Source organism: Cololabis saira, chromosome 15 (genome assembly GCF_033807715.1).
Source record: "Cololabis saira isolate AMF1-May2022 chromosome 15, fColSai1.1, whole genome shotgun sequence".
Taxonomy (NCBI): domain Eukaryota; kingdom Metazoa; phylum Chordata; class Actinopteri; order Beloniformes; family Belonidae; genus Cololabis; species Cololabis saira.
Window position 1 is genome coordinate 1,518,502 of NC_084601.1, and position 26,278 is coordinate 1,544,779.

A 26,278-nucleotide genomic window follows, 5' to 3' on the forward strand; every position below is an offset into this window, starting at 1 on the left:
TGCTAATTGTAAAAAAAATTTAAAAATTGTAAAAAAAAAAATATATAAATATTTTTTTTTAATTTAACATTTGCAAAAAGTACAATGATTACAAATCTTCACATTATGCAATTTCAAGTTGAATTATAACATATAAAGAATAAAATCAAGTAAAAAACAAAACAGAAAGCACAACACATTATAACCAGCCAGGGGGGATGAAATTATAACAGAAAGCCAAAACATTTACATACATTTATGGTTTTGATTACTTTTGAATTAGTAGAAAACTTAATAGAGTCCAGATACTGATTGAATTCACAATGAAAAGTAAAAAAAGTTTTTTTTTGTGTAAGAATTTGGATTTGTGGATGTGGAATTTTGCAAGGATAATCAACAAATTAATAATAAATGTTTCTTTTGGCTTTGTTCCAATCGTTACATGGTCAAAAACACCAAACACATCCTTCCAAAATAATTTGAAATCAGTTTCAATGCTTTCAGACACAAAATTACACATATCAATCCAAAACGTTTGAACAATGGGGCACAGCCAGAATAAGTGAGTCATTGTTTCCGACTTTGCAGAACAAAAAGTACATTTTGAATCGATATTTCTTTTGAATCTTTTTACAATGTGATCATTTGTAGGATAGAATTTATGAATGAACTTAAAGGGGACATATTATGGCATGAAATTTCTTTAACTTTGTTTGTCACCAGGTATTGGTTGGGTGAGAGCCAGACCTTCTTCCAGTTAATATTTTTTACATATTTATTCCAATATGGTATCACGTATGGAACTGAAGAGATATCCCTTTTAAATAAAGTTCTAATTGTTTTATTATTCTTATTATGGTTGCAGGATAGGCACATTTTGCCAAATGTCGTATCAATCAAAGGTAGCAAGGCTAATTGTAGGGTTTCCATTCTAATTTGAGACTTAAATAACATGCACACTACAGATGGGATTGCTCCAAAAACTTTTGCATAGTCTCATAGGGATATTATATTCTTCTAAGAACTTAATGTAAGAATAGAGACGACCAACCCTGTCAAACAATTAAGGCACAAATAATATGTTATTTTTAAACCAATGTTCAATAAAAAGGGATTTGTGTTTAAAGAGTGTATCCTTATTGTTCCATATAATATATTTATGGGGAGAGAAGTTGTGTTTGAAGATGAGAGACCATGAGAGGAAGGCCTGGCGGTGAAATTATGAAATTTTTGTTGGGATTTTGTCAATATTGTAGTTGCATGCCAAGAATATGAGAGGGTATGAAATTCCATATGTGTGAATGAATGAGATAGAAGCGTATTCGTTCTAGGAAACGTTTCTCAGTGACGTCACACTGTTTCGCGGGCAACACTGTGACGTCAGCGGAAATGTAGTTTTTGGAGGCAGACCCGTCTGTTGGTCGTGGCGGTAAGTGTTGTTGTTTTTGATTTTAAGTTGCAGCCAGTTGAAACGGAGGGTAATTGTTAAGGCTTTATGTATTCCGGGTGCCACCGGGCCGACAGGGACGACCAGACCTGTACCAGCACCAGTACTTTGTTGCCGCTGGAAGGAGCGGGCTCTCAGGCTAACATTAGCCGCTGGTAGCTCGTTAGCTGCACAGATGCAGAGAACCTGGTCCTTGTAGCGGAATAAACTCTGTTTCTCCTCACCCTGCTCAGTGGAGCAAACTCCTGCATCACACTGGCTAAGAACAGCAGCCGGGGCTTTGTTTCTGCTTTCATGTGCAGTTTATCTCAACTCTTTTTGGAGTTGTTCATGTCTGTCAAACATCTGTTAGAATCACTTCTTTATGTTAACAGGACAGGATAACAGCTTCACACCTCAGCTGGAAGAATAGTAAGTTAACAGTTTTTGTATATTGTCAGTGCTTAAATATTTGTTTTTCATAATAATATAAATATATATGTGTGTGTGTGTGTGTGTGTGTGTGTGTGTGTGTGTGTGTGTGTGCGCGCGCGCGCGCGTGGGTGTATATGTGTGTATATATATATATATATATATATATATATATATATATATATATATATATATATACATGTGTGTGTATGTATGTATGTATGTATATATATATATATATATATATATATATATTTATTTGGGCATGTGTGTACAAATATATATAGAAATATTCAACTATGTGTATGCATGTATAAGTATGTGTGAGTATAATTACAGTATATAATAATAATAATACTGTTATTTAGCAGTGTGAGTACAGTGTGTGAATATTTATAAATACAGGTTAAATGATCAGTGAATGGGGGTAGGACTAAATAAGTTTACACTTCTTCCTACTCCTTTTTTGGCACATGTAAATCAAGATGGCAAGTTTTAAAGGATGAAATTCTTTGTTTTGTTTTCTTAAACTTCTCATGAAGTGTTGTTTTTTTACATGTACAAAAATAAAATAAATCAAATCAAATAATGAAAACAATCTTTTAAAGTATTTCAATAAGCTGAACATGATTGTACATGTATAATTTCACATTCACGTAAATATATAGAACCAAAAAAAGATTAGCATATTTAATGAAATGTACTGCTGTTTTTAAGCTTAACCATACTTTCTTTTGCATGATGTTACTGTTTTTAAGGTCTGAGGTCATGTTTCTCCACAATGAACCCGGTCCGAAAACGCCTCAAACTAAGCCCATCCAAACCTCAACATGGACTCAGCAGCACCAACAATGCTCAGAAAGTTACGTCTCCAAAGTTCATCTCCCATGATGCTTTGTTGCCGTCGCCTGCAGCCCCGGCAGAACCCAGAGATGAGCAGGAGGAGGAGGAGAGTTACCTGTTTGTGGAGGAAGACACCACCCATTCTAGCCTTATCATCACCATGGGTACTCCCCCAAACACACACGTCTGGTTTTCTGGAAGTTTATAAACTTTGTTTATATAATTCTTAGGAAAGCTGATATTCTCCAAGATGAAAAAAAAGAGTCTGACCTGTCCCTTAAGCCAGGTCTAAACTTTGAAATTAAAGACTTGATGAAAACACTAATACAAGCAAAAATAGCTTCATAAGGCACTAATGGTCTTTGGACTAATGACTGAAATCTGTTTGTTTCTCAGAAGACAGTCCGATGGAGGGGAAGGCAACCAGGAGGAAAGTGGTGAGGAAGAAGAAGAAGACTCTGAATGAGGAAGAGGACGTTAAGAGGGGCAGGACGTCAGAGACGGAGGAAGAGGACGATGCAGCAGTGGAAGTAGAGATTGACAGACAGCTAGACCAGTCACTGGAGACCAAGTCCAAACAACACAACCTGACCACTGTGAATGTCAGAAACATCCTCCATGTGAGTGCATTCATCAGGACATCATTGGACATTTCTTATTGATTAATTTTTTATTTCTCGCTTTGATTTCTGTCACAGTGGCTTATTTTTCATTAGCCCAAATACACATGGTATTTATTGTAGGCGAGGACAGATAAAGTCAAGGCTTGTTATATGAAGCTTGAAGTAGTTGTAGTTTTTAGTGCTTCAAAACTAATGGACCAACAGCAGTGTTACTAGTTTGGCTGAACTTTAGAGGTTAAGGCTGCATCAAACCCTTGCCTGATACATGACCCCTTAAATCCCATCGCACTGTTGTCTGCATCTGTGGATTAACCTGTAGCTGAAGTTTAGCTTGATGTCAGGTGTAGTGTCCACATAAATATCTCTAGAAGTCTCTTTCATGTGTTTGAGCTGATAAAAAGTATGTTCTAAAATGAGTTAACCATTAATTAAACAGTTTATGTAGGGTACTGCCTCTAAATGAAATGCATAATTATCATGCATTATTTACCCAGTTGGATAATTTTATTGTAGAAAAACTAATGCACACTCACACTTAAAGGAGCTTGAGGCCGGATTGTGGCAAGATTTATGAAAAAAATCTGTATACATTTTAAGTTTTCTAGTAATAATGTCAGATGAAGCGTTCCAAACCCAAAAGAATGAGCCCTCTAGTGTATCTCTCCTTTGCCTTGAACAGGCTGTGTGCTGCAAAATGTGCTGCAATTCGGTCCCGAATTTCCCGCGCTGGGCTGCGGATGCGACGTCACATGACGCTGCATGTGCGTTCTCCCCGTTCTCCCGTGCCGGCTTCACTGTTGGCTGCAGTACCCCCAACGGCCGTCGTGGTGAAGGGTGGCGCTAGAGAGTCTCATTTCTTAAAAGGAGCCTCAAGCTCCTTTAATTGTGGTAGTACTTGCAATAATACCTAACATTTGATTCTTTTAATTTTAGACTATTGAATATATTGTGGTCCATGAAATTTCATGCAACAGATTCTACTAGCTAATTGAGGCAGCAAGGGTGTCATTTTTAGGTCTTGTCGGTTTTCTGTAACCTAAAGTGGTCAATAGTAACTACTGAGTACTTAATTAGATAGTTGATATGAAATTATCACATCGGCTCCCTTCCAAAAACTTTAATGATGACAGGATTCAGTGAATGTCCTTCAGTTATTGCAGTGAATAGTTATTATTTTTTACTTTTTTTTTGTTTTTTTCAGCACTGAGGTCTTGTTTACTTCTGAGCTTAGCTGCGTAATAAACACAGTGCCATGTTTAAAGCGGCACTATGTAACTTTTCAACCTTAATATCATATTTCCAGAGTCATTGTGATGGTACATCAACTTCCAACAGGTTTAATGAACCTCTGTCATGGTCTGAGGGGTCTGTATCACCTTCACTGGCACTATGTAACTTTGAGGAGCATGGTAGGAACCCTGCCACACTAAAAAACTACACATTTTTACGGCTTTGACTGCTTTACGGCATACGTCACTTCCTCCTCCTTCCCGATTCGCAGTCGAGACGAAAATGGGCGGGGCGTGGAGCGAGAGCTCAGGAGAAGCTGGTAACCCGTTACTGTGTTGCAGCTGCAGCAGCTCCACACAACGTGGGGAAAAGATCGCTAATGGTTTAACTTTTCACCGCTTTCCTGCTCGGAGGCAGAACCACGGAGACCAAGTATCTGAGATAACAAAGTAAAAGAGTGAAAGAGTCGTCGGCTCGCTTGGATCGCGGCTGTAACGACCAAACACCTTCCACACAGTAAACCACAAACACTCACACAGACCGAGTCGGATCAAAACACGGGTTTTATTCCCCACTTCTCCAGCTAAACGCAGTTGCTGGCCAGCTCTCTGCGGTGCAATTAACCCCAATCTTCAGATAAAACTAGTTTGTTGAGGAAAAAATATTAACTCTTATTTGTAGCTGCAGAGGAAAAAAATAATCTCACGAGGAAAACAAAAATATTGCTCACGCCTCGGAGCCTCTTCAACATAATATAGCAGTCAAAAAAAAAGAAAAGAGAAGTAAGAGTAATACAAAACATGTACTGTATGTTGTACTATTATACAAATTTATTGAAACACATGGCGAGTCACACATTTACCAAAGCAGCTGCCAAACACTCCTAAACAAGGTAGTAAGACGTGGGTTGTGCAGAACTGCAGCAGTAAATCCTTTCTAAAGAGTGCAGCTCCGACGAGGAGCTCCATTCTTTAGTAAGGATTTCATATGGATCCAAACCGTTAATAATCATTATTTTCTCCATATACCGCTCCCTGGCTTCCTTGTTTATGGTATCCCGGTAAATTCCAGTTCCTTTCCAGCAGTTTAACATCTTTTTTTTGCGTTCCGTCTGTTCACTTGGAGAAACAGAAAAGTCCGTCCCGTCTTCATTCGCTATCAAAACAAATGCAGCGACAGGGACAGGAGTTTTCCGGCAGTACGCGCTGGTGCTTATGGGAAATGTAGTGTTCTTTCTGGTAAAGCACTACCGCTTTTGTCCAAAAGATGGCGCCAAATTCAACAAAAGCTGAAAGTTCCGTGGTGCTGCTTTAATACGTGCTTGTTAACAGCGTGATTTGGGTTTTGGTCACATACTTATAGATGGTTCTGCAGAAATAGACTTTCCTGATCTGATGCCGATGGTGCTGTCCAAACAAAAGTACTTAACAGAGATATCATCTGCAGCCACTATTTCCTAAACTGATCTTATTTTTACTCACAAATTAAACTTTGAATGAATACAGTAAAGCTGAAATAAATAATCCACTCATGAATTGGTTAAAAAAAAAATTGTGAGAAGTTTGAAGACAAATGTTCCATGTTTTCTTTTAAATTTTTATGATTGCATAAATTACATAAACATGTGCAAAGCTTTACAAAGAGTTACTGTATATGTTTGAATTAATGTCAGTTGTGTTTTCAGTTTAAAAGTTTCATTTTGACCTACAGGAAGTGATCACCAATGAACACGTGGTTGCCATGATGAAAGCTGCCATTAACGAGACCGAGGCTGTCCCTCCGTTTGTGAGTGTCCAGTCTGGGCTTCTGGTGAAAAAACACAGATATTTTAGTTACATATTCTTTATGCTATAATGGGTACAAATGTTTCTCTTTTCTTTAGGAGCCTAAAATGACTCGATCAAAGTTTAAAGAAGTGGTGGAAAAGGGAGTGGTGAGTTTCTTCAAAGAGTCAAATAATCTTAAAACGGACTTGGATATTTGGGTTCCTCATGTTATTGTTTTCCTCCAGGTGATTCCCACTTGGAATATCTCCCCGATCAAGAAAAGCAGCGATGCAAACAAGGTAAAACATAACAAACAACCTGACTGTCTAACAGTATTTACTGGAATATATTCTCAAAAGAGTTCACATCTAACCCCAATCTTTATGACATTATTAGTGAAAGTTTACCTGTTTATAAAAAATGAACTTAAAAAAAAAACATTTTCTTTTTTTCTTGTTTAACTTTTTAAAACGTTTCTGTATTATTTTTCAAACTTATACAAAAAAATAATTTTTAAAGATTTTTTGTGGCTCTAGTGGCCCTTTATTCAAGTTGCAGACAGGAAAGGGGTAGCGAGAGAATGAAGCAGAAGAAGCAGGCAGGGATTGGAACCTGCGCCCACTGCAGCAGGACTGTAGCCTCAGTATATAAGCCGCTTGCTTAACCCACTGCGCCACCAAGTGGCCCGAAACTTATACAATTAAACTAATTCAAACACCAATGTCTAAAAAATATACAAACACAAAACAAAAAGAATACCACAAATGAAAGGAAAATGGCATTTTTTCCATTTGTGTTCAGGCTCCTCAGTTTGTGGACATCCCTCTGTATGAGGAAGACTCCTCTGATGAAGAATACTGTCCTGATGAAGAGGAGGAGGACGAAACTGCAGAAGATGTGAGGCTCTGCTCTGACTGGCTGCAGGACAGTCTCATACTGATGATTTACTTTGGATAAGTGATTTTATTTTTCATGTGTAGACATTTCATGAGAGTGACATGGAGAGCACGGCTTCGTCCCCCAGAGGGAGTCGACTGAACAGGGTGGAGGAAGACAGCTGCAGCCCCTGGCAGGTGACTGTTTATAGCAACTTCTATACACGAATCGGAATCAAATGTGAAGTCACTAGCTGATGACTCGATTGGTTAAATGGTGGAAAAACAATCTGTAGCTCTTTTCATAAAAAGTTTATATGCAGCTAATAAAATAATGCAAAAAACCTTATTTTTATACTAAAATATCAAGATAAAATCATGATAATGGTTATTCAATAACTGTTTAGCTTTTTATTGACCTTTTGAATGGTGTTTTGTTTTAAACAAATTTTATATTAGGTATATTATATTATATATTAAAAAGAAGGGGTAAAAATTTTGAATTGGCAGATTTTCTCAGAAATATCCAGTTCTTTCACTATTTTTATCACGTTTTTAACGTTTTTGATCTTTAGTTTCATCTTTAAATCCAGTCTCCTGTATTTGTGTTTGGTTGGTGCGTTGTGATGTTAAAACAGAGCCTGATGACTCTCCCTCTTCCTCCTCTCAGGCGTCCCGAGGACGTCGCAGACGTTCCAAGGTGGGGACCATGGGACCTCCCCCTCCCCCCAAAGCATTGCCCCCCAAAACCGTGACGGACAGCGCCTTCCTGGAGAAGCTCCACGCTGTTGAAGAAGAGCTGGCTGTTTGTATGGAGCCGTATCAGGTACTTACAGGACATCATCAACTCATACCATTGGTTTTGTAGCCCCCACGACAAGTTGTGAAGAGAAGGCCACGTGGATAACTGTAGCAACAGTAGTTAAGCATTAATAACTTTTAGTAGACCCCAGTACCAGTTAATCAGCCGTAAGCCCCACTTGGCTTTTGCCCTAAACATTAGATGTGCAGTACCAGCTGGCAGAGCTTTACCACCTCTTTGTGTAGCTCTGGTTCCAGCCAGTAGATATTTCATTAAAGTTGTTAAATCATGATTAATCAGCTGTAGGGAACAGCTGTAGAATCAGTTTATTAAACTTTCAGGACCAGATTTTACTATAGGACCAGTTGATATCCCTTTTAGAACTAGATGTCAAAACCTAAAAACTACAGGGTTGAGTGTAGCAGAACTTCAACATCTGTGTTTAGACCCCCATATGTTCTGATTGATTACTAACTCTCTGTCTCCATCAGCCTCTGTCTGAGTCGGAGGATGAGGCCGGTGTGATGGCGTGCCGAACTCGATCCAAACGTCCTCTCCGAGACGTCCCGCTGGGTCAGCTGGAGGCCGAGCTCCAAGCTCCGGACATCACTCCAGACATGTACGACTCCAGCTCCACTCACGAGGACAGGGAGTGGACGGACTGGCTGAGAGGCCTGATGAACACAGATGTGGATAACGAAGGTGAGTGCTACTTACTATGAGAATTCCTTCTGAAGAGAAAAGGCGGCTATTTAAATGATAAATTATTTAAAAGAAAGACTGGCTTAGTGACTACGTTTACATGCAATCGAAATTCGGGTTATTGCTAATATTCCGGTTACTGAAACATTCTGAATATTCTGTTTACATGGTAATTAATCATTCAGGATATCTGGATCAAACCAGCGACGCACGGAGAACATCATGACACAATTCCCGTCATTTCTGCTTCTTCTTCCTGTATCCAAATTCAAAACAAATGCTGCTTTGCGCAACTTTTCTCTCATCTTCTTGTAAATCTGGCTATCCCGGTACTTTCTACCGTCTACAAATGCAGAAATGTTCATATCCTTCATTACATTTATGAAGTGATTAGTCTCCTCCTGGTCTTGGTTTCTCCGTGTTTAGAAGAACTTCCTGGACTCAAAAGACCAGGATTCCTTGTGAACAGAGCATGTGCAGAAAACAAATTCCTGTTCCGTTTGATGGGGATATTCTGTTTGGTGTTTACATGACCAAATATTCGGGTTTTATAAGGAGTAACCCAGGGCTCATATTGGCGTTTTTAAAAACCCAAATATGAGCAAATTCTGGTTATTCAAAGGGGTTATTGGTACTTACATGGCCGTGCAAATTCGGGTTATTGCCAATATTCGTGTTTTAAAAATTGATGCATGGAAACACAGTCACTGTCTCAAGTAGAATGTAAGATGTTACAGAATTTTGTTGAGTCAAGGCATTTGGATAATTACATGACATCAAATCTGCTTCTTTTCCCATTTCTGGTGCTTGGGGTTAGTCATGATGAGATGTGAGGGAGGAATATATCTTCTAAATGGAGGGGGAAATGTTTGCTTATGGTGTACATTTTAAAAGGAGTTGTTGTATAAAACAGTGATGGTCTGTCAGGGTGATCAAGATTTGTTTAGTCTTTAGTTACTGAGAAGATACATTTTCTGTGCGGAAAAAACCCTGTCAGCAATAAGCAGCTGATCCATGTACAGAATGGGATAAAACATTTTTAGTGGATTAACTTTATTTAATGATCAGTTTGGGGTTACACTGTTGCCTGGCAACTAGATATGGCGTGTTCTGATTTTGTCAGTGATACTAATGAGGTGGGCAGACATTGTGCTTGTTAAGGATCAGTTCTTGGCCTTATCCTCTTTTTGTTATACAAGGTACCTTAGGGAGCAATTACAGTCAGGTACAATGTGTCATTAAATTGTTATGCACAGTGATTACGAAGTCAGCTGACAGCGATGTACTTAACTCTATCTGTAATTGTATTAATGGCATAAACCTGTGGCAGTCAAAGTTTTCTTCACTTAAATTTGGATAAAACAAAATGCACAATATTTGGGTCTTCCATCTCCAGTTCTTCTCTTTCTTTAATAGCTTCTTGTTTGGTTTACAATTGATTTTTAGATTTGAATGCTTATTTTTATGCACCAAGCATATTTTGCTGACATTTAAAAATTACATGAATATAACAGGTAATCATATCAACAAATTTTGATCCAACTAATGAGGTGATTTTGTTTTTATGGTTCCTGTCGTAAGCGTTGGAAGTTTTTTATCCTTCTGGTATTTGCTGCATCCATCATTAACACAGTCTAAGTAACGTGCAATTATCTGTATTTGGCCCATAGGTGGCATATACAGATGTAGTGATATTACTAAAAATGTTGTCTCTCATTCCATATAAGTAATTGTATGTATAATGTCTGTGTACCAGAGGAGTGTGATGATGAAGACGATCCAGAGTATAACTTCCTGGCTGACGTCGATGAACCCGACGTGGAGGATTACCGTGACGACAAGGCTGTCCGCATCACCAGTCAGTGTACACAAACAAGCACAAAACTAACAAGAAAAAGACTCCATTGTTTAATTATGAATTCACTAAACTGATAGACAAAAGATCAATAACAATAACATAAGATGTGCAATATCTGCCAGTCTACCTCACACACACATTATTTTTGCCCTTTGCAGTAACAATTATTATAATTAGCATTTCTTTCAAACTGGCTATTATTTAAATCCCAACTTGCGCCTCAATCTGAGAACTGTGTTTTAAGGGGTTATGTCTAATTTATATATTCATCCAGCTGAATTTCTGTCTTTGCATTTTCTGTCATAATTCACGGAAGTTAATGTAAGAGAGTTGCAGATTTGTATACTCCCCCTACAACAAAAAGCCCCTCTGCTGTGTTTTCAGCCCTTGAACTCAGAGCAAGCCTTACATCTGGCTACAGTGTACAATCTATATAAGAGGAAAAACCCTTGTAGTGGAGAAGGAGGCAGTTATCTGCACATTATTCAATAAGGCTGGACACATAAACAATGTTTATGTAAAGTCAGGTGATCATTTCTTTCATTTTTGGTATCCATCAGTCATTGTTTTAGCTAAGTTACATGTGTTTTTTTTAGACTCCAAAACTTGCATTTTGATTTAAACTTACACATCACGTGGACTGTTTTGCACATTTTTACTGTTAAAGGAGCATGAGGCAGGATGGAGGCAGGATTTATGTAAAAAATTCGTATACGTTTTAAGTTTTCTAGTAATAATGTCAGATGAAGCGTTCCAAACCAAAAAGAATGAGCCCTCTAGTGTATCTCTCCTTTTGCCTTGAACAGGCTGTGTGCTGCAAAATGTGCTGCAATTTGGGCCCAAATTTCCCGCGCTGGGCTGCGGATGTGACGTCACATGACGCTGCATGAGCGTTCTCCCCCGTTCTCCTGTGCCGACTGTTGGCTGCAGTACCCCCGACGGCCGTCGTGGCGAAGGGTGGCGCTAGAGAGTCTCATTTCTTAAAAGGAGCCTCATGCTCCTTTTAAGCGTTTAAGATTTATTCATTGAAAAATAATGGATAAAGTGACATTGATGCATTGAGGTCATAAAGTACACTGGACAGCCAATCAAAGTGAACCTTCTCACCCAGTACTGATTAAAGCATTTAAAATGTACTTTAAAAAAAAAAAACAACAACTTTAATGGGGTCCAACAGAGCCATCGGGGTGTCAAACACATCTGGTGTGGGTGTGGGTGTGGTGTGGTCGGTCCTGAGAACACTGACGGTGTGGTTTCTCTGTCCTATAGAGAAGGAGGTGAATGAGCTGATGGAGGAGCTGTTTGAAACGGTACACACACCAGTCATCCACCACACCTACATTAAACCTGTCAAACTCACACTGTTCCAAAACACACCAACCAAACAAAGCAGTAGTGACGATAAGCATCACATACAGTCTCCTTCATGAATGATTTATATTTCACTTAGATTACTGTCCATGTAAATTATATTATGGAATTGAAACATGTGATTTCCTTGAGCCATGTAGCACCCTATAATGTAATAATTTCCGCCTGAAAATGTAATAAAATTTGCACTTAACTTAACTCAATCGAAAATGTAATAAAACCCAATAATGTAATAACTTCACCAATAATGTAATAAAATATCCTGACTGATATTGTAATAACATTTTTACCGATAATGTAATACCTTATTACCGGTACATTATTGGGAATTTATTACATTTGTAGGTGGGTCTTTTTTTTCAAAACTGATAATGTAATACTTGACAAATAATGTAATATATATGTTCATTTTTTAGTCCAGAGTTCTACATTTTGTGTTTTAAGTATCTAAGAATGTTATATACACTGGATTTGAAACACCAGAAAAATTGCAGACTTTGAGTACGTAATTGAGTATGTAATAAATTCCCAATAATGTAATAAGGTATTACATTATCGGTAAAAATGTTATTACAATATCAGTCAGGATATTTTATTACATTATTGGGGAAGTTATTACATTATTGGGTTTTATTACATTTTCGATTGAGTTAAGTGCAAATTTTATTACATTTTCAGGCGTTATTACATTTTCATGAAATTATTACATTATAGGAAATTATTACATTATAGGGTGCTACAAGCCAGAACTGATAGACGTGTCGCTGATAAAGTAACAGATTTGTCCACAGAGACAATGGTACATAGGTCTACTTATATACTTCATTTTTTGTTAAGAATTTAATTAAGAATCTTTGTTAGGATTATTTGCTGATGGAAGGAAAAAACTCTCATAGTCAGTCTTAACGCTTTCAGTGCAGATTGTCGTCAACCATAAATGTGGGAAGAATTCAAAAATCATTCCAGTAACAGCCTTACATCAGTTAATCATTTATGTTGCAAACATTTCTTTTTTCAACCGTGGTTTTGTGCATTTGTCTCTCTGTCTGTATTTTCTGTGCCTCAGCTGAAAGAGGATCTGGCAGGACATGAATTAGATGATGAAGGCCATGAGGAAGAGGAGGAACCACAGGAGGAAACACAAACCACTCAGTCGCCCGAGGAGAGCCACATGTATGCCACACACAAACATGCACACGCCACTACTGACAGACGGTTTCTGGCCTGCTGACTGTTTGTTTTTATTTTAGAGGACCACCGGACAACGAGGAAGACTACGGGCCGACCACAGAACTACGTACGGTGAAGCAGCAGCTGGCTTTGATCAGGAAGAGACGGCAAACAAATTCACAGTATAACACAAACACGCAGTGTCAGGAACCATACACACTAAAGCTGAACGCTCAGGAGAAGAGACGACTGCAGCAGCAGATGCAGCAGGTACATGTTCATGTAGATGGAAGAAGTTCTACCAGTCCACGTTTGGCAGGGATTCCCAGTGACGGGACACCATTACAGCTGATGCCTTGCTGACACTTGTTGTAGTGACGGTTCTCTCTCTGCCCTGCCCTGTCGCTCTCTCAGCATGTCCAGTTACTGACTCAGATTCACCTGTTGACTTCACCTGTCCCCAAACTGCACAGTGAAGCCGAGACCACCAGACAGTTCCTGGTAATTCACCTCACCTCAGTTTAAAGAAATCATTTTTTGAAAAGTAAAACATTTCTACTTTGAGAAGACAACAATAAGATACACTTTTTTATAGATAATTTTATATAATTGATATTTCAGTTTACAGGACTGTCTCAGAAAATTAGAATATTGTGATAAAGTTCTTTATTTTCTGTAATGCAATTTAAAAAAAAAAAAAAAAAAAAAAAAAAAAAAAAAAAAATTTCATACATTCTGGATTCATTACAAATCAACTGAAATATTGTAAGCCTTTTATTATTTTAATATTGCTGATTATGGTTTACAGTTTAAGATTAAGATTCCCAGAATATTCTAATTTATTGAGATAGGATATTTGAGTTTTCTTAAGCTGTAAGCCATGATCAGCAGTATTAAAATAATAAAAGGCTTGTAATATTTCAGTTGATTTGTAATGAATCCAGAATGTATGACATTTTTGTTTTTGTAATTGCATTACAGAAAATCACAATATTCTAATTTTATGAGACAGTCCTGTATGTAATTGATATAAAATTCCACGCTGGAGGAAATCCCAGCTTACTGAGAGTTTGTAAATATTTTACAGTTTGAGCTGGATATGTTGGCTCAGAGGGGTGAGCTGATACGGGCCGCAGGTTATCCTGGTTTCTGCAGCGTCTTCAGAGCCTCCAACCTCCAGGTGGCGCTGGAGCTGCTGGAGGAGTTGAGAGAAACCCCCATCACCTACCAGCCGCAGCACCACCCTCCTGACGCCAGAGGACACAGTAAGTAACCTGATAGTGCTCAAAGGAGGGGAACTTAGCTGTTATCATGGGTTGTACACAGGGTGCGATTTGCCGGTGGAGATGGTGGAGATTTCCCCCCCTCTGGCTTACACGTCCTACCCTCTGCTGAATTATTTTTATCCTCGGTGGGGACAAAATGTATCCCCCCTACCCAAAGTATTTTCACCATTACATCGTAATTAATAACAAGTAATAACAACCAAAATACACAGAGTCCGTGTTCATTCTGCTTGTGCTGGGATTTTGATGCCGGGAGCGAGTCGCGCCCACAGAAAGCAGTTTTATTTTGAAAACCAACCAGATTTTCTTGCATTCCAAAAGACCAACTTCCGGCCCGCCAAAATAAAAGATATAGTCAGTCAAATGAATAAAAAAATGAAAAGAATCCAGAGCAGCATATCCTCATATTTTACAGGATCACAACCAAAAATCCAGAGAAAAAATGCGACAGAAGATGAAACAAGATCTGACATTGCTGATCGGATGGAGGACAGCAGCATCTCCCCGGCTGAGGAGAGCTCCCATGTTTTCTGTTAAACTGATATTGAGAAAGAATTAAAAAAATATAAATTTTTTTTTTTTTTTTATTTGGCACATTTAAAAACAATATAAGGAGAAAATATTTCTGCAAATGCAGTGGTTCAGTTCATGTTCAAAATAGGCCTGCCGTCTACGTTATGTAGCTTAAGTGTAAGGTTTACACGAGAAACAAGTTTTCATATAGCCTGTACTGTTGGCCCGCTGTTGTGTGTTAATTTTTCTGAATAAAAATATTTCTCAAAATTATCCCCCCCTCTGGTTTTTTCACAAATCGCACCCTGGTTGTACATTTAAAAATGACTTCTCCATAATGGGTAGATGTTTTCCGAGTGTCTGATCTCAGTTCAGTGCTGTGGTTTGTCGTTGTAACCTTGAGTTCTTGTGTTTGTGTTGTCAGTGCGCTGTTACCCTGTCATGCCAGCTGAACTGGCCTGGCTCTTTGCCACCCGTCCAGTGTTTCTTTACCCGGAGCTCCTGCCCTGTGCGAGCCTCGACCCCGCTCTCTACTGCCCCCGCAGGACAGCCGCTTTTACTGCAGCGGAGGACTGGTAAACTCAATCTGCTAGTTGTTACTCTTAACGCCTAGCCTAATGACCAACCCTCCCATGTGAATCAATTTCAACATGTGTATGTGTTTGTATTCCATCAGCCTGCTGGTACTCGGCCTCAGAAACATGGGCGGGGCGAGTGACCCGCCGAAGCTCGTATCTCAGTTCCTTCTGAGGAAAACTCTGATGCAGGTCCGACGAAGGATCCTGCAGTGCTGCAGACCGGGTTTTCCTGACAACATTGTCAAGGTAACACACACACACACACACACACACACACACACACACACACACACACACACACACACACACACACACACACACACACACACCATACCTGTCCAGTTTTGGATTTAAAAATAAGGGAATTTTCCGCTGCTGTCCCACCAGCCCAACCGAGGTCCACTATTACATTTTTACAGGTTTACAAGAAAACTAAAATAACTATGTGTCAACCACTTAAAAACTACAATTATGTGCTCAGAATCTGATAGGCCGACCTTTGTTAAAAGTGAAATGCTGTGTAATTCCAATAATAAGGCCTAAATGAAAACACATTTACATTTCCCTTTTTAATTTAATTTATTTTAATTGAATTCATTCAGCCCCATCCTGCTCTTCTTTAGGAAAGTAACTTCGGTTTCCCATTTTTAGAGATATTTACACAAAGTCTTCGCTTATTTGACAGAAATGTCTTCTCTGGTTACATCCATCCATCTTTCTGATTTGTTGTTCTGAGTTTGTTCCCGTTGTTGCCACTAATCTCGCGAGAAATGTCACCCAGACTACAGCAAGGGTCAATTCTCGCAAGGCTAGTGACAATTCAGTTTGGAGAGGTAAAGGAACGCTTTTTAAAATGGATTATATTGTGAAACGGGAAGGGGCAGCACGGTGGCTTGGTGGTTAGCACTCCCAGGCCCAGCAGGGTCTTTCTGTGTGGAGTTTGCATGTTCTCCCCGTGCTTGCGTGGGTTCCCTCCGGGTATTCTGGCTTCCTCCCACAGTCCAAAAACATGCGTAGTAGGTTAATTGATGACTCTAAATTGCCCGTAGGTGTGAGTGTGTCTGGTTGTCTTGTCTATATGTGGCCCTGTGATGGACTGGTGACCTGTCCAGGGTGTAACTGCCTCTCACCTGTAATGAGCTGGGATAGACTCCAGCAGACCCCCGTGACCCTGCAAAGGATAAAGCGGGTATAGATCATGGATGTATGGATGGATGGATGGATGGATAAAACGGGAAATTTAGGTGAAAATACTAATACGGGAGGACAGTGGGAAAGAGGGGTAAAATACAGTAGTTTCCCGGCTGGAAACTGGAGACTTGACAGGTATGACACACACACACTCACAATTGGCTGAAATGAAGCTCAGTGTTCCGACTGTTCCTCTTCTCCAGGCCTTCAGGTATCAGCAGGTGCTGTGGCCGATGCCGGTCGCCTGCCGCCATCTCAGTCCAGCAGAGCGACGCCCCCCTGTGGAGAGAGAGGAAAGCGTCATGCCTATGTGGCTTGTGGTATGACAGCATTCAGAACATTTTATATCAATAATTTCATTGTGGCCCTTTTAATGTAACACCGTGTCCACACTGCATGCGACGCGAGCGAGCGTCAGCGTCAAAAAAAATTCCATTGCTTTATTTTTTATTGCACTGTCCATACTGGTTGCGAGCGGCGCGGCGCGCCATTTTGAGCTGGACTTTTGTTCGGACGCCCTGTTTCTATTTTCTTCCTGTCTCTGGCGTTGAAAGCCAGTTGAAAGCGCTGTAGGAAACATTCATTTCAATACCAGAACCTCAATAAAGTGGCAGCTGGCTGGAGGGAGATCGCCAGGGGGCTGGAAGGTCGTCACCGTCTCCATCACCAGTGGTTTCCCAAATCCAACTCAGCCTGGATCATTTCTCGTGTCCTCTGCTTTTTCCCCACATCCAAGTAATGATCTGACATGCTGACATGTTTGCTGCATTTAACACCACACGCCGCTGACTCCACGCTGTTCGCTGTTTGATTGCGTCGTCACACGCCGTTATTAGTTCGTTTTTTTCCCCCACTTACAGGACCTTTTCTCTCCCTCCCGATGTTCCGGGACCTATATAATAATAGGATAGTATTTCTTTCTGCCACTTTATTGAGGTTTTTGTAGTGAAATGAGGAGGAATCATAGAGATAACTTCTCATTTCAACTAACTGGATCAGCCGTTCCTCATCCATGACTGTTTCCTACAGCGCTTTCAACGCGAGTGACAGGAAGAAAATAGAAGAACATTTAAATATCACAATATCAAGCTTGTTTTCTGTTTAGAAAGTACAAACATAGGAAGATTACAAGTACTCACCCATCTTTTACTTGTCTCTTTACTCTTTTAGGAGTTATTTTAGGAGTTTCTTTCAGGAGCGCACCCTACGCCGTAGGGTCTGCGTTGGTGTAACGCGGAACCATAAATCAGCCTTTTAAAAAGCGAGTTTCAGCTGTCAATCAAAAGAACGTGGGGGCCCATAACGCGTTCAGTGTGGACAGAGAGCGTCCGATGCCACGCAGTGCAACGCGATAGTCGGACGCTCGCGTCCAGTTAGGACAAGGTGTAACTCAGAATTTTTTGAATTTACAGTAATTGATTGATATTTTTTCCCGTACGGGACTGGGGGTACAGACAACACACAATTTAAAAACAGATTAAAAATCATGTTTCACCCTGACCCCCAGTCTGGCCCTCGGCAGGAGGGTCCCCCCTTATGATCCAGGTCCTGGTCCAGGTTTCTTCCCTCCTAAAGGGGAGTTTTTCTTGCCACTGTTTGGCTTAAGGTTTTTCTCCCACTAGGGGAGTTTTTACCTGCCATTGTTTATGTAATAATTGCTCTGGGGTTTATGTTCATGTTCTGGGTCTCTGGAAAGCGTCTAGAGACAACATCTGTTGTATTAGACGCTATATAAATAAAATTGAATTGAATTGAATGTTTCTTTTCTGGCAGCGGAGCCTCCCTGTGGTTTATCCAACCGTTAAACACTTCAACAACCCGTCTGGACCGGCCCCGGAGGCCCCGGCCTCCTGCAGGAGGGACAAACCCCGTCAGAGTCACCTGGCTTTCCTGCACTCCGCCTACACCTTCCCTCCGGGGACTAGATACCCCCCTCGCCTGCCCAACAACCTGGACTTCAAACGCATTGGGTTTGTCTCACTGCAGCAAGCCCTGCCCCCTCCTCCCCGCCACTCCTCCACCTGCCCTCTCTCTGACCGTCCAGTTAACGGCTGCTCCACCTCTCCTCCTCCACCATCACTCAGTCCTCCTCGAGTTCTCCTCCAACGCCTCCTCCTGACCAGGATCAACGCCCCTGCTGCTAAAACTATCACCAACTCCACCGTCTCCACGTCAACCATAGAGCAAATCAAAAGCCACAAACGGACGTTGGCCGGCTTGAGGAGGAGGAAGTTCCCTAGTTCACCCCCGGCTTCAGAGCAACCCAGCCATGCAAGAGAAAAGATGAGGAGTGATGAAGCCAACACGGCTCCTCTGGAAGTCACCGCCTCGTTTTTAGACGACACGGCCAAAAACGAAGAGGAAGAAGGGGTAGAGGAGGAGAGTGACGTGCTCCTGGCTTTGTCTGAGTCGTCGTCCAGTGATACGGAGAGTGTCTCTCGTGACGAAGATCTGGCCGACCCAAAAGAGCCAGAGTCAGAAAGGGAACAAGGAGTGCAAGCAGTAGAAGAAGATGATGATAACGATCGTGGAGTGACGTCTTCAGATGAGTCCAGATCATCCGTCATCCACCTTAAGGTCAAGCATATTAAATACACGTGTCACTGATTCCAAACTTAAGCTGCATGTTCACATAACACTGTTTCCTACCAGCATAAAAGTGTTCTGACTAGTGATGCACCGAAATGAAAATTTGTGGCCGAAACCGAAACCGAAAATAATAATAAACGCTTGGCCAAATACCGAACAATACCGAACATGGTTCTTCACAGTTTTTCATTTATTTTGCCAATTTTTTCACCATTGCATAAATCAAATACATTTGATTTAGGCATGCTTTTCAAAGAAAAAAATCATTTACAAAATTACAAGGTAGAAAATATTTATTGAACATAAAAAACATTTTTTAATTTCCAGCATTATGTTGTTTTGGTTCCACCTCCTGGTGAATGTTAGGTAAAATTCTTATGTGGTTACTTTTTGGTTGGCCAACGATTTATGTTTGTGGTGCGCAAACGTTATGGGAGCGGCCAGTCTATTTCCTTATATTACAACGCCGTTATTAATTGTTCGGTTTTTTTCCCACTTATTCAACCAAACACCAAAAGTGTTTGGTTTTTTTTGCCATTTTCGGCCGAACAATTTAGGTTACCGAACAATCGGTGCATCACTAGTTCTGACACACCACTCTTTTTCTTTTTGGCTACTATTATTAGATGGGGACGTGGTTCCAGACATGTTTTAAGTTAAACAAGGAACAGTTTTGAAATAAGGACTCCCTCTTGAGCATTGGCTGTAGAGACGACTTGATAGCAGATAGCTTGTGTTCAGAGTTCACTGTGATCATTGTTGCCTGATTTGTCAAGCACCTCAGGAAACATGGGCATGTTATCCTGGTTGACCGCACCATGAGTTTTCCCCTCATGGTTGATTATGTTTGGTAAAGCAAAAGAACTCAGAAAACGTACTTGAGAAAGGCGGGAGAAAATTGCAAATGACTCTTACTCAGCAGCCACGTGGACTTTCTACATTCAGAACATTCTGAAAAAGCTACCGTATTTTCCGCACTATAAGGCGCATGGTCAGCTTTTGAAAAAATGGAAGGCTTTTGGGTGCGCCTTATAGTGCGGAAAATACGGTACATGTTTTATCCAATGAATCACAAAGTGACAAGTGGCTTTATCCCTGAATCCCTGAATATGTATAGGCTTTAAAAAAAATGTATAGACACTTCTGAGTGTAAAAAGCAGCATATCATTGTTAAATTAAGCACTAGTGCATCAATATAGTAAATGACCTCAGTCACGTGTGTCAAAATAATGGCAGTGTCAGACCACCAGGGGGCGCTGCTGATCCCAACATACAGTAGAATATTTATGGTATTTTCTGATAGCTAGTGCAAGACGTCCTCTAACGATAGCTTCACAATAAGACAAGATTGCATTGGTAAAATCTGATTCATTGTTTTTATCTGTTGCTTTTAGTTTTTTGTATGAAAATAAAAAATTGGGTTTCAGTGACATTAACATTCACCTCATTGCTAGATTGAATGTGTTTTACGGGCAAAGAGACCCATGAATAAAACAGGAATTGGAGTGGTCACACCTGTAGACTGACATTGTAATCTGTGGTTGTAGGAGAAGCTTTCATCAGAAGAAACTGGAGATGATGATGAAGAAGACGGTCTGAATGAATCAGAAGACTTGCTGTTTGCCCAAGATTATCTCCACAGAGTAAGAGAAATAGTTCTTGGGTTAATTGTTTAGTTGGGGCTCCCCTACTGATATATTGTTGAGTCATGGTATGTTAGTGCACTCTGCCTCCATTGCAAAGAGAGAGAGGAAAAAAAACTTTTTTTTTTTCATTCTTAATTTACCAAAACAGACAAAATGATGTATAATTTAACACCTTCCTTGATTTGCCTTTCCATTGCTCCAGAGTGCAGATCTATATCACAGGTTGTATTGTGTTCTCTGTACAGGTGTGTGAAGCGGTGCAGGTTTCTCCAGGCGTGTCCGAGGAGCTGCTGCAGATGTTGGATGAGTTTTCAGCAGCCAGTTCTCCAGGGACTCCAGCAGCTCTAAAGATCCTGTATGAGCGACTGAGCCGTGTGCTGCAGCCGTGGCCTCAACTACTCAAAGACTTTGCTGCCTTCCTGAACCGCAGACAGGCCCGCAGATGTGGACTGGTGGGTGGCCTCTCTCTGGCACCGCACTGACTCTACATGATACCACTCGGGTGAACTCTAACTCTGTTTCCTGTCCGGCAGCTGTTGGAGCAGCAGCTGTTTGAACAAAGTAGGAGATTTCTGTGGCGACTGGGACAGAACCTGGGAGAAAGCTCCTCCCTCTACCAGGAAGTGGTTTCAATGCTGCAGGGAAGCCCCGCCCCTTCATCTGAGAACATGGAAAAGGTGAATAAAAAATATACTCATAAAATGTACGGTAAGAGCCTCATATACCAGTAGGTAAGTGCTTTATATGATCACATGAATCCAGGAAGAGTTTCATAGGAAAATGTTTTATTAACCCTTGTGCTGTTTTTGGGTCAAGGAAGGAAAGGAAGGGAGGGAAGAAGGAAGGAAGGAAAGAAAGAAGGAAGGAAGGAAGGAAGGGAAGAAGGAAGGAAGGTAGGAAGGAAGGGAGGAAGGGAAGAAGGAAGGAAGGAAGGGAGAGAGGGAGGGAGGGAAAAAAGAAGGAAGGAAGGGGAAAAAGGAAGGAAGGAAGGAAGGGAGGGAAAAAAAGAAGGAAGGAAGGAAGGAAGGGAAAAAAAGAAGGAAGGAAGGATAGAAGGGAAAAAAGAAGGAAGGAAGGAAGGGAAAAAAGAAGGAAGGGAAAAAAAGAAGGAAGGAAGGAAGGAAAAATAATAATAATAATAAGCTTTATTTGTATAGCACCTTTCCAAACACAGTTACAAGGCGCTTTTACAAAGCAGAATTAAAAGGCAGAATCCAATAAAATGACAAAAATATAAAAACATAAGAACATAGAAATACAATAAAACATTAGAAAATAATAACATTGGATATTATAGAGTACATTATTAGATGTAAAGAAAAAGCACATTTAAAAAGTGTGTGTTTTAAAAGAGATTTAAAAATGGACAGAGATGTGGCTCGCCTGATCTCCTCCGGCAGGTCATTCCAGAGCGACGGGGCCCTGATAGCAAAGGCCCGGTCGCCCTTAGTTTTTAGTCGAGATCTTGGAATCTCTAATAGGGACCCGCCGGAGGATCTCAGGCTACACCTTGGCTCGTATGGGACTAAGCAGTCTTTGATGTACTCAGGGGCCAGTCCCATCCGGGCCTTAAAAGTGATCATTAAAATCTTAAAATCAATTCTAAAACGCACAGGTAGCCAGTGTAATGAAGCTAAAATCGGGGTTATGTGTACTCTTTTATTTGAATTTGTGAGGAGTCTGGCAGCAGAATTTTGGATAAGCTGAAGTCTGGAGAGATTATGTTTACTTAGGCAGGAGTAGAGTGAGTTACAGTAATCTAAACGGGATGTGATGAATGCATGAATGACAAGTTCCAGGTTCTTGGGAGACAGAAAGGACCGGATTTTGGAGATTCTGCGTAGTTGAATGAAACAAGACTGGACAGTTGCTTTAACATGCTGATTAAAGTTGAGATTACTGTCAAAGATGATACCAAGATTTCTGCAGCTGGGGGTAATACTGGTGGAGAATAAGCCAAGTTGTGGTGAGATGTGATTGTGTGTGGTGTCTGGGCCTATGATAATGACTTTGGATTTGTCCGGGTTCAATTGAAGGAAGTTATTAGACAGCCAGGTTTGTACTTCATTTAGGCATACTTTGAGAGTGTGTAGTTGATGGTTGATGGTAGGGTCAAAAGTGAAATAAAGCTGTGTGTCATCTGCGTAAAAATGGAAACTAATATTGTGTCTGCGGATTATGTGACCTAGAGGTAACATGTAGAGTGAGAAGAGCAGCGAGCCAAGGACTGACCCCTGAGGTACTCCACAAGACAGAGATGCTGTGGAAGATCTGCAGTCACCAATAGCAACATTAAAAGTCCTATTGTGGAGATATTAGTAAAACCAGTCTAAAACAATTCCAGAGACGCCAACCCACTTCTTGAGACGGAAGGAAAAAGGAAGGAGAGAGCAGGAGGAAAGAAGGAACAGGAGAATGAGGTCATTTTGACCCAAAGACAGTACCAGGTTAAGCAGCATTTCTACCATAACTTGTCTAATATTGTTCTGGTGCCCCCTCTTAGGTTCTGTCTCTGCTCAGAGAGCACCCAGACCTCCAGGGAGAGATCCAAGTCCTCTTCCGGAGAATTCACAGCTGCACATCACCGGTCAGAACCAGCTTCACAACCACTACTGTGGACTCTTCCCAGAATGTTCCTGACGAGGACGTGAAGAGAGTCCACTCTGACAATGATGAGGAGGCGCAACAAGCATTTTGTGCCAAAAACATCACAATGTCTTCTACTGGAGAGAAGGTCATCATATGGACCCGGTCAGAACCAAACTCAACAACATACAGAGGATTTACAGAACAGGAAAACAGAACAATGTATTATTTTAAAAAAATATTCATTTTTGTTAACCAGATCATCCAATATTTATGTTCTAATAAATCTGCAAAGAGAATACATTCATACTTGCAAAATGAAGCAAACTACTTTACCCCCATAATGCAAACATAACCTGACTTGTTGGCCTGTTTCTGCCAGCAGTCCTTGATGCAGTGAGTTTTTCACTAAGTCTTTTTCACATGTCCCAAAGACGGCCCATGAGCACCAGCCCCACCTACTGCTGTTTTGAGCTGTCAGGAACTTTTCACTAATCCTGTTTTTGTCCGTTTTCCCTCAAAAATAAATAAAAAATAAAACAATAATATTAAAAGATTCTAAAAAACAGAAAATTAGAAATTCATTAGACATTTGAAAAGTTATAAAGTTAAAGAGCAAACTGGTTTTCCTGTTTCAGTGAGGCGGACCGCACCATCCTGACGGCCTGTCAGCAGAGGGGAGCCAATAGAAAAACATTCAGACAAGTGTCCACCCAGCTGGGGAACAAGACTGTCCAACAGGTGAGAGGGGGGGGGCTTCAGAGTCCTGGTATATCTCTGTGACAGGGTTGAATCAGGACATCTTAGTTTTTATTTACAGGACTGTCTCAGAAAATTAGAATATTGTGATTTTCTGTAATGCAATTACAAAAACAAAAATGTCATACATTCTGGATTCATTACAAATCAACTGAAATATTGCAAGCCTTTTATTATTTTAATATTGCTGATCATGGTTTACAGCTTAAGAAAACTCAAATATCCTATCTAAAAAAATTAGAATATTCTGGGAATCTTAAACTGTAAGCCATAATCAGCTAATTAAAATAATAAAAGGCTTGCAATATTTCAGTTGATTTGTAATGAATCCAGAATGTTTGACATTTTTAGTTTTTTTAATTGCATTACAGAAAATAAAGAACTTTATCACAATATTCTAATTTTCTGAGACAGTCCTGTATACATAGAAGCTTCAAAACAATTGACTATTCTGGTATTTTCTCCAGGTACGTCTCCGTTTCCAGGACTTGATGAAGCTTTTCCACTCTGCATCCCAGAAGACCAGTTCCTCTTCCTCCGAGGGCCATGAGAGCAGTCAGGGAGCGGCTCCTGACTGAACAAAGAACCAGTCACAGAGAAATGTGCAACTGACCAGCTGCAAGGTCTGAGCAGAAACTGATCTCAGATCTGCTGCGGTGACATTTTAGTTGCAGGTTAGTTTGAATCCAGCAATGGCGACAGGGTTAAGTTCAGCAAAGGGTCCTCGATAGATGGATCAAACCTTTCTGGATCTGTGGATTAGTTCAGGACCCTTAATTCAAGGTTTTATCAGTTAGATCGAGAAACTTCTCAACTGAGGGGAGCAACTCCAGAAACCAAACAATTGAGACTAGAGGACTCGCTGATACTCCAGATCATTTACAGCAGTTGTAGATTTCCTGAGGAATATTTACGGAACATGTTTTAAAGTAATTCCAAAGTTGCCCCGAGTCTCCTAAATCTAAATCTCATCATCATTTTCCAACCGAGTGTACTTCGGTACACAAAATGATCTGTCATAGAGACTAAGTAGTTTAATTTCAGCAACTATCTTTAACCTTACTGGACTCTAGAATTGTATGAAATTCAAACGTTCTTGAGGAGGAGATATTAGAAATTAAGATCTAATTTCTAAGTTCATCCACTTGTCTCTGTAAATCATCTGAAGTCACTGTGAAATCCTTATGAATGATTCAAAATATATCTGTAATGTTTCAGAAAGCATGCTGTTCTAGATTTCAGGGTTTATACGGGTTTAGAGCATTTCAAGTACATTTTAGGTCTTTCTTGATGTGTTTATTCACATCTGTGTAATTGCACCAGATCACAACATAAGACTGGAACTAGTTGGTCAGAGGGTTTCATTCACAATTCCGTATCAATTTGATCAAAATCCTCTTAAGGTTCTTTTTCAGTTTTTCTTATAGAGACCATTCCTAATGATTGCAAAATTCCTGTTTGTATCAGTGGCATTGGGTTTCATGGTGTTTGATGTTAGTCTTGATTATCCATAGGGTCATATGTTTGAAACAATTTTACTTTTGATTCCATTTAAAAACTTTTATTTTCTTAGATCTCAAAATCTGTCTCAGTTACTATTCCAGATATGTCTCACAGTGACTTCAGAGTTCTTCAGCAGCAGCAGCTTAGACTGTTACACATTTGAAAACGTTGTTTTCCTTTCAGCTTATGTAGAAGACGTTCAGTCAGGACTTATTTATGTTATAGAAAATGATTCTGAATGTCCCTCAGCTGGCCTCAATGCAGAGGGAAGGTGGAGGGGGTTTCTCTGAGGATCCTTCAAGACGAAATGTAAACCTGACAACTTACTCCAGTGTGTAAAAGTCTGCTCACAGGGCCTAAGTGAAACACTGCAAATCCCAGCACTATTTAAACTTGCTACTCTCTTTTTTTCTGTCCATGAATTGTATTTTTGTATCATCTTATTTGGCTATATTTTCCCCACTTTTCCACCAACTGAGAAGCAAAACTGGCATCAGTACAAGATTGGTACATTTTATAAAATTGGGGTTATGCTTTTCAGTCTCTTCAG

General features: G+C 40.2%; 1 protein-coding gene across 2 annotated transcripts; it reads left to right on the plus strand.

Annotated features, from left to right (window-relative positions):
• The first annotated feature begins 1,368 nt into the window (after positions 1 to 1,368).
• Positions 1,369 to 25,027, plus strand: gon4la (gon-4 like a). Of its 2 annotated transcripts, XM_061742045.1 has the most exons (27): positions 1,369 to 1,408; positions 1,801 to 1,837; positions 2,596 to 2,844; positions 3,077 to 3,300; positions 6,244 to 6,318; positions 6,416 to 6,466; positions 6,545 to 6,598; positions 7,101 to 7,196; positions 7,280 to 7,372; positions 7,845 to 8,000; positions 8,468 to 8,678; positions 10,435 to 10,536; positions 11,806 to 11,846; positions 12,974 to 13,080; positions 13,158 to 13,347; positions 13,492 to 13,578; positions 14,165 to 14,342; positions 15,301 to 15,451; positions 15,553 to 15,700; positions 16,849 to 16,965; positions 18,419 to 19,222; positions 20,782 to 20,877; positions 21,126 to 21,332; positions 21,414 to 21,557; positions 23,384 to 23,631; positions 24,105 to 24,207; positions 24,693 to 25,027. In XM_061742045.1, the coding sequence occupies exons 3-27, from the start codon at positions 2,619 to 2,621 to the stop codon at positions 24,801 to 24,803; spliced, it is 4,020 nt and encodes a 1,339-aa protein (XP_061598029.1). In that variant the 5' UTR covers positions 1,369 to 1,408; positions 1,801 to 1,837; positions 2,596 to 2,618; the 3' UTR covers positions 24,804 to 25,027. The 2 variants fall into 2 exon arrangements, with proteins under 2 accessions (XP_061598029.1, XP_061598030.1); XM_061742046.1 differs by lacking the exon at positions 20,782 to 20,877.
• Positions 25,028 to 26,278: the final 1,251 nt, after the last annotated feature.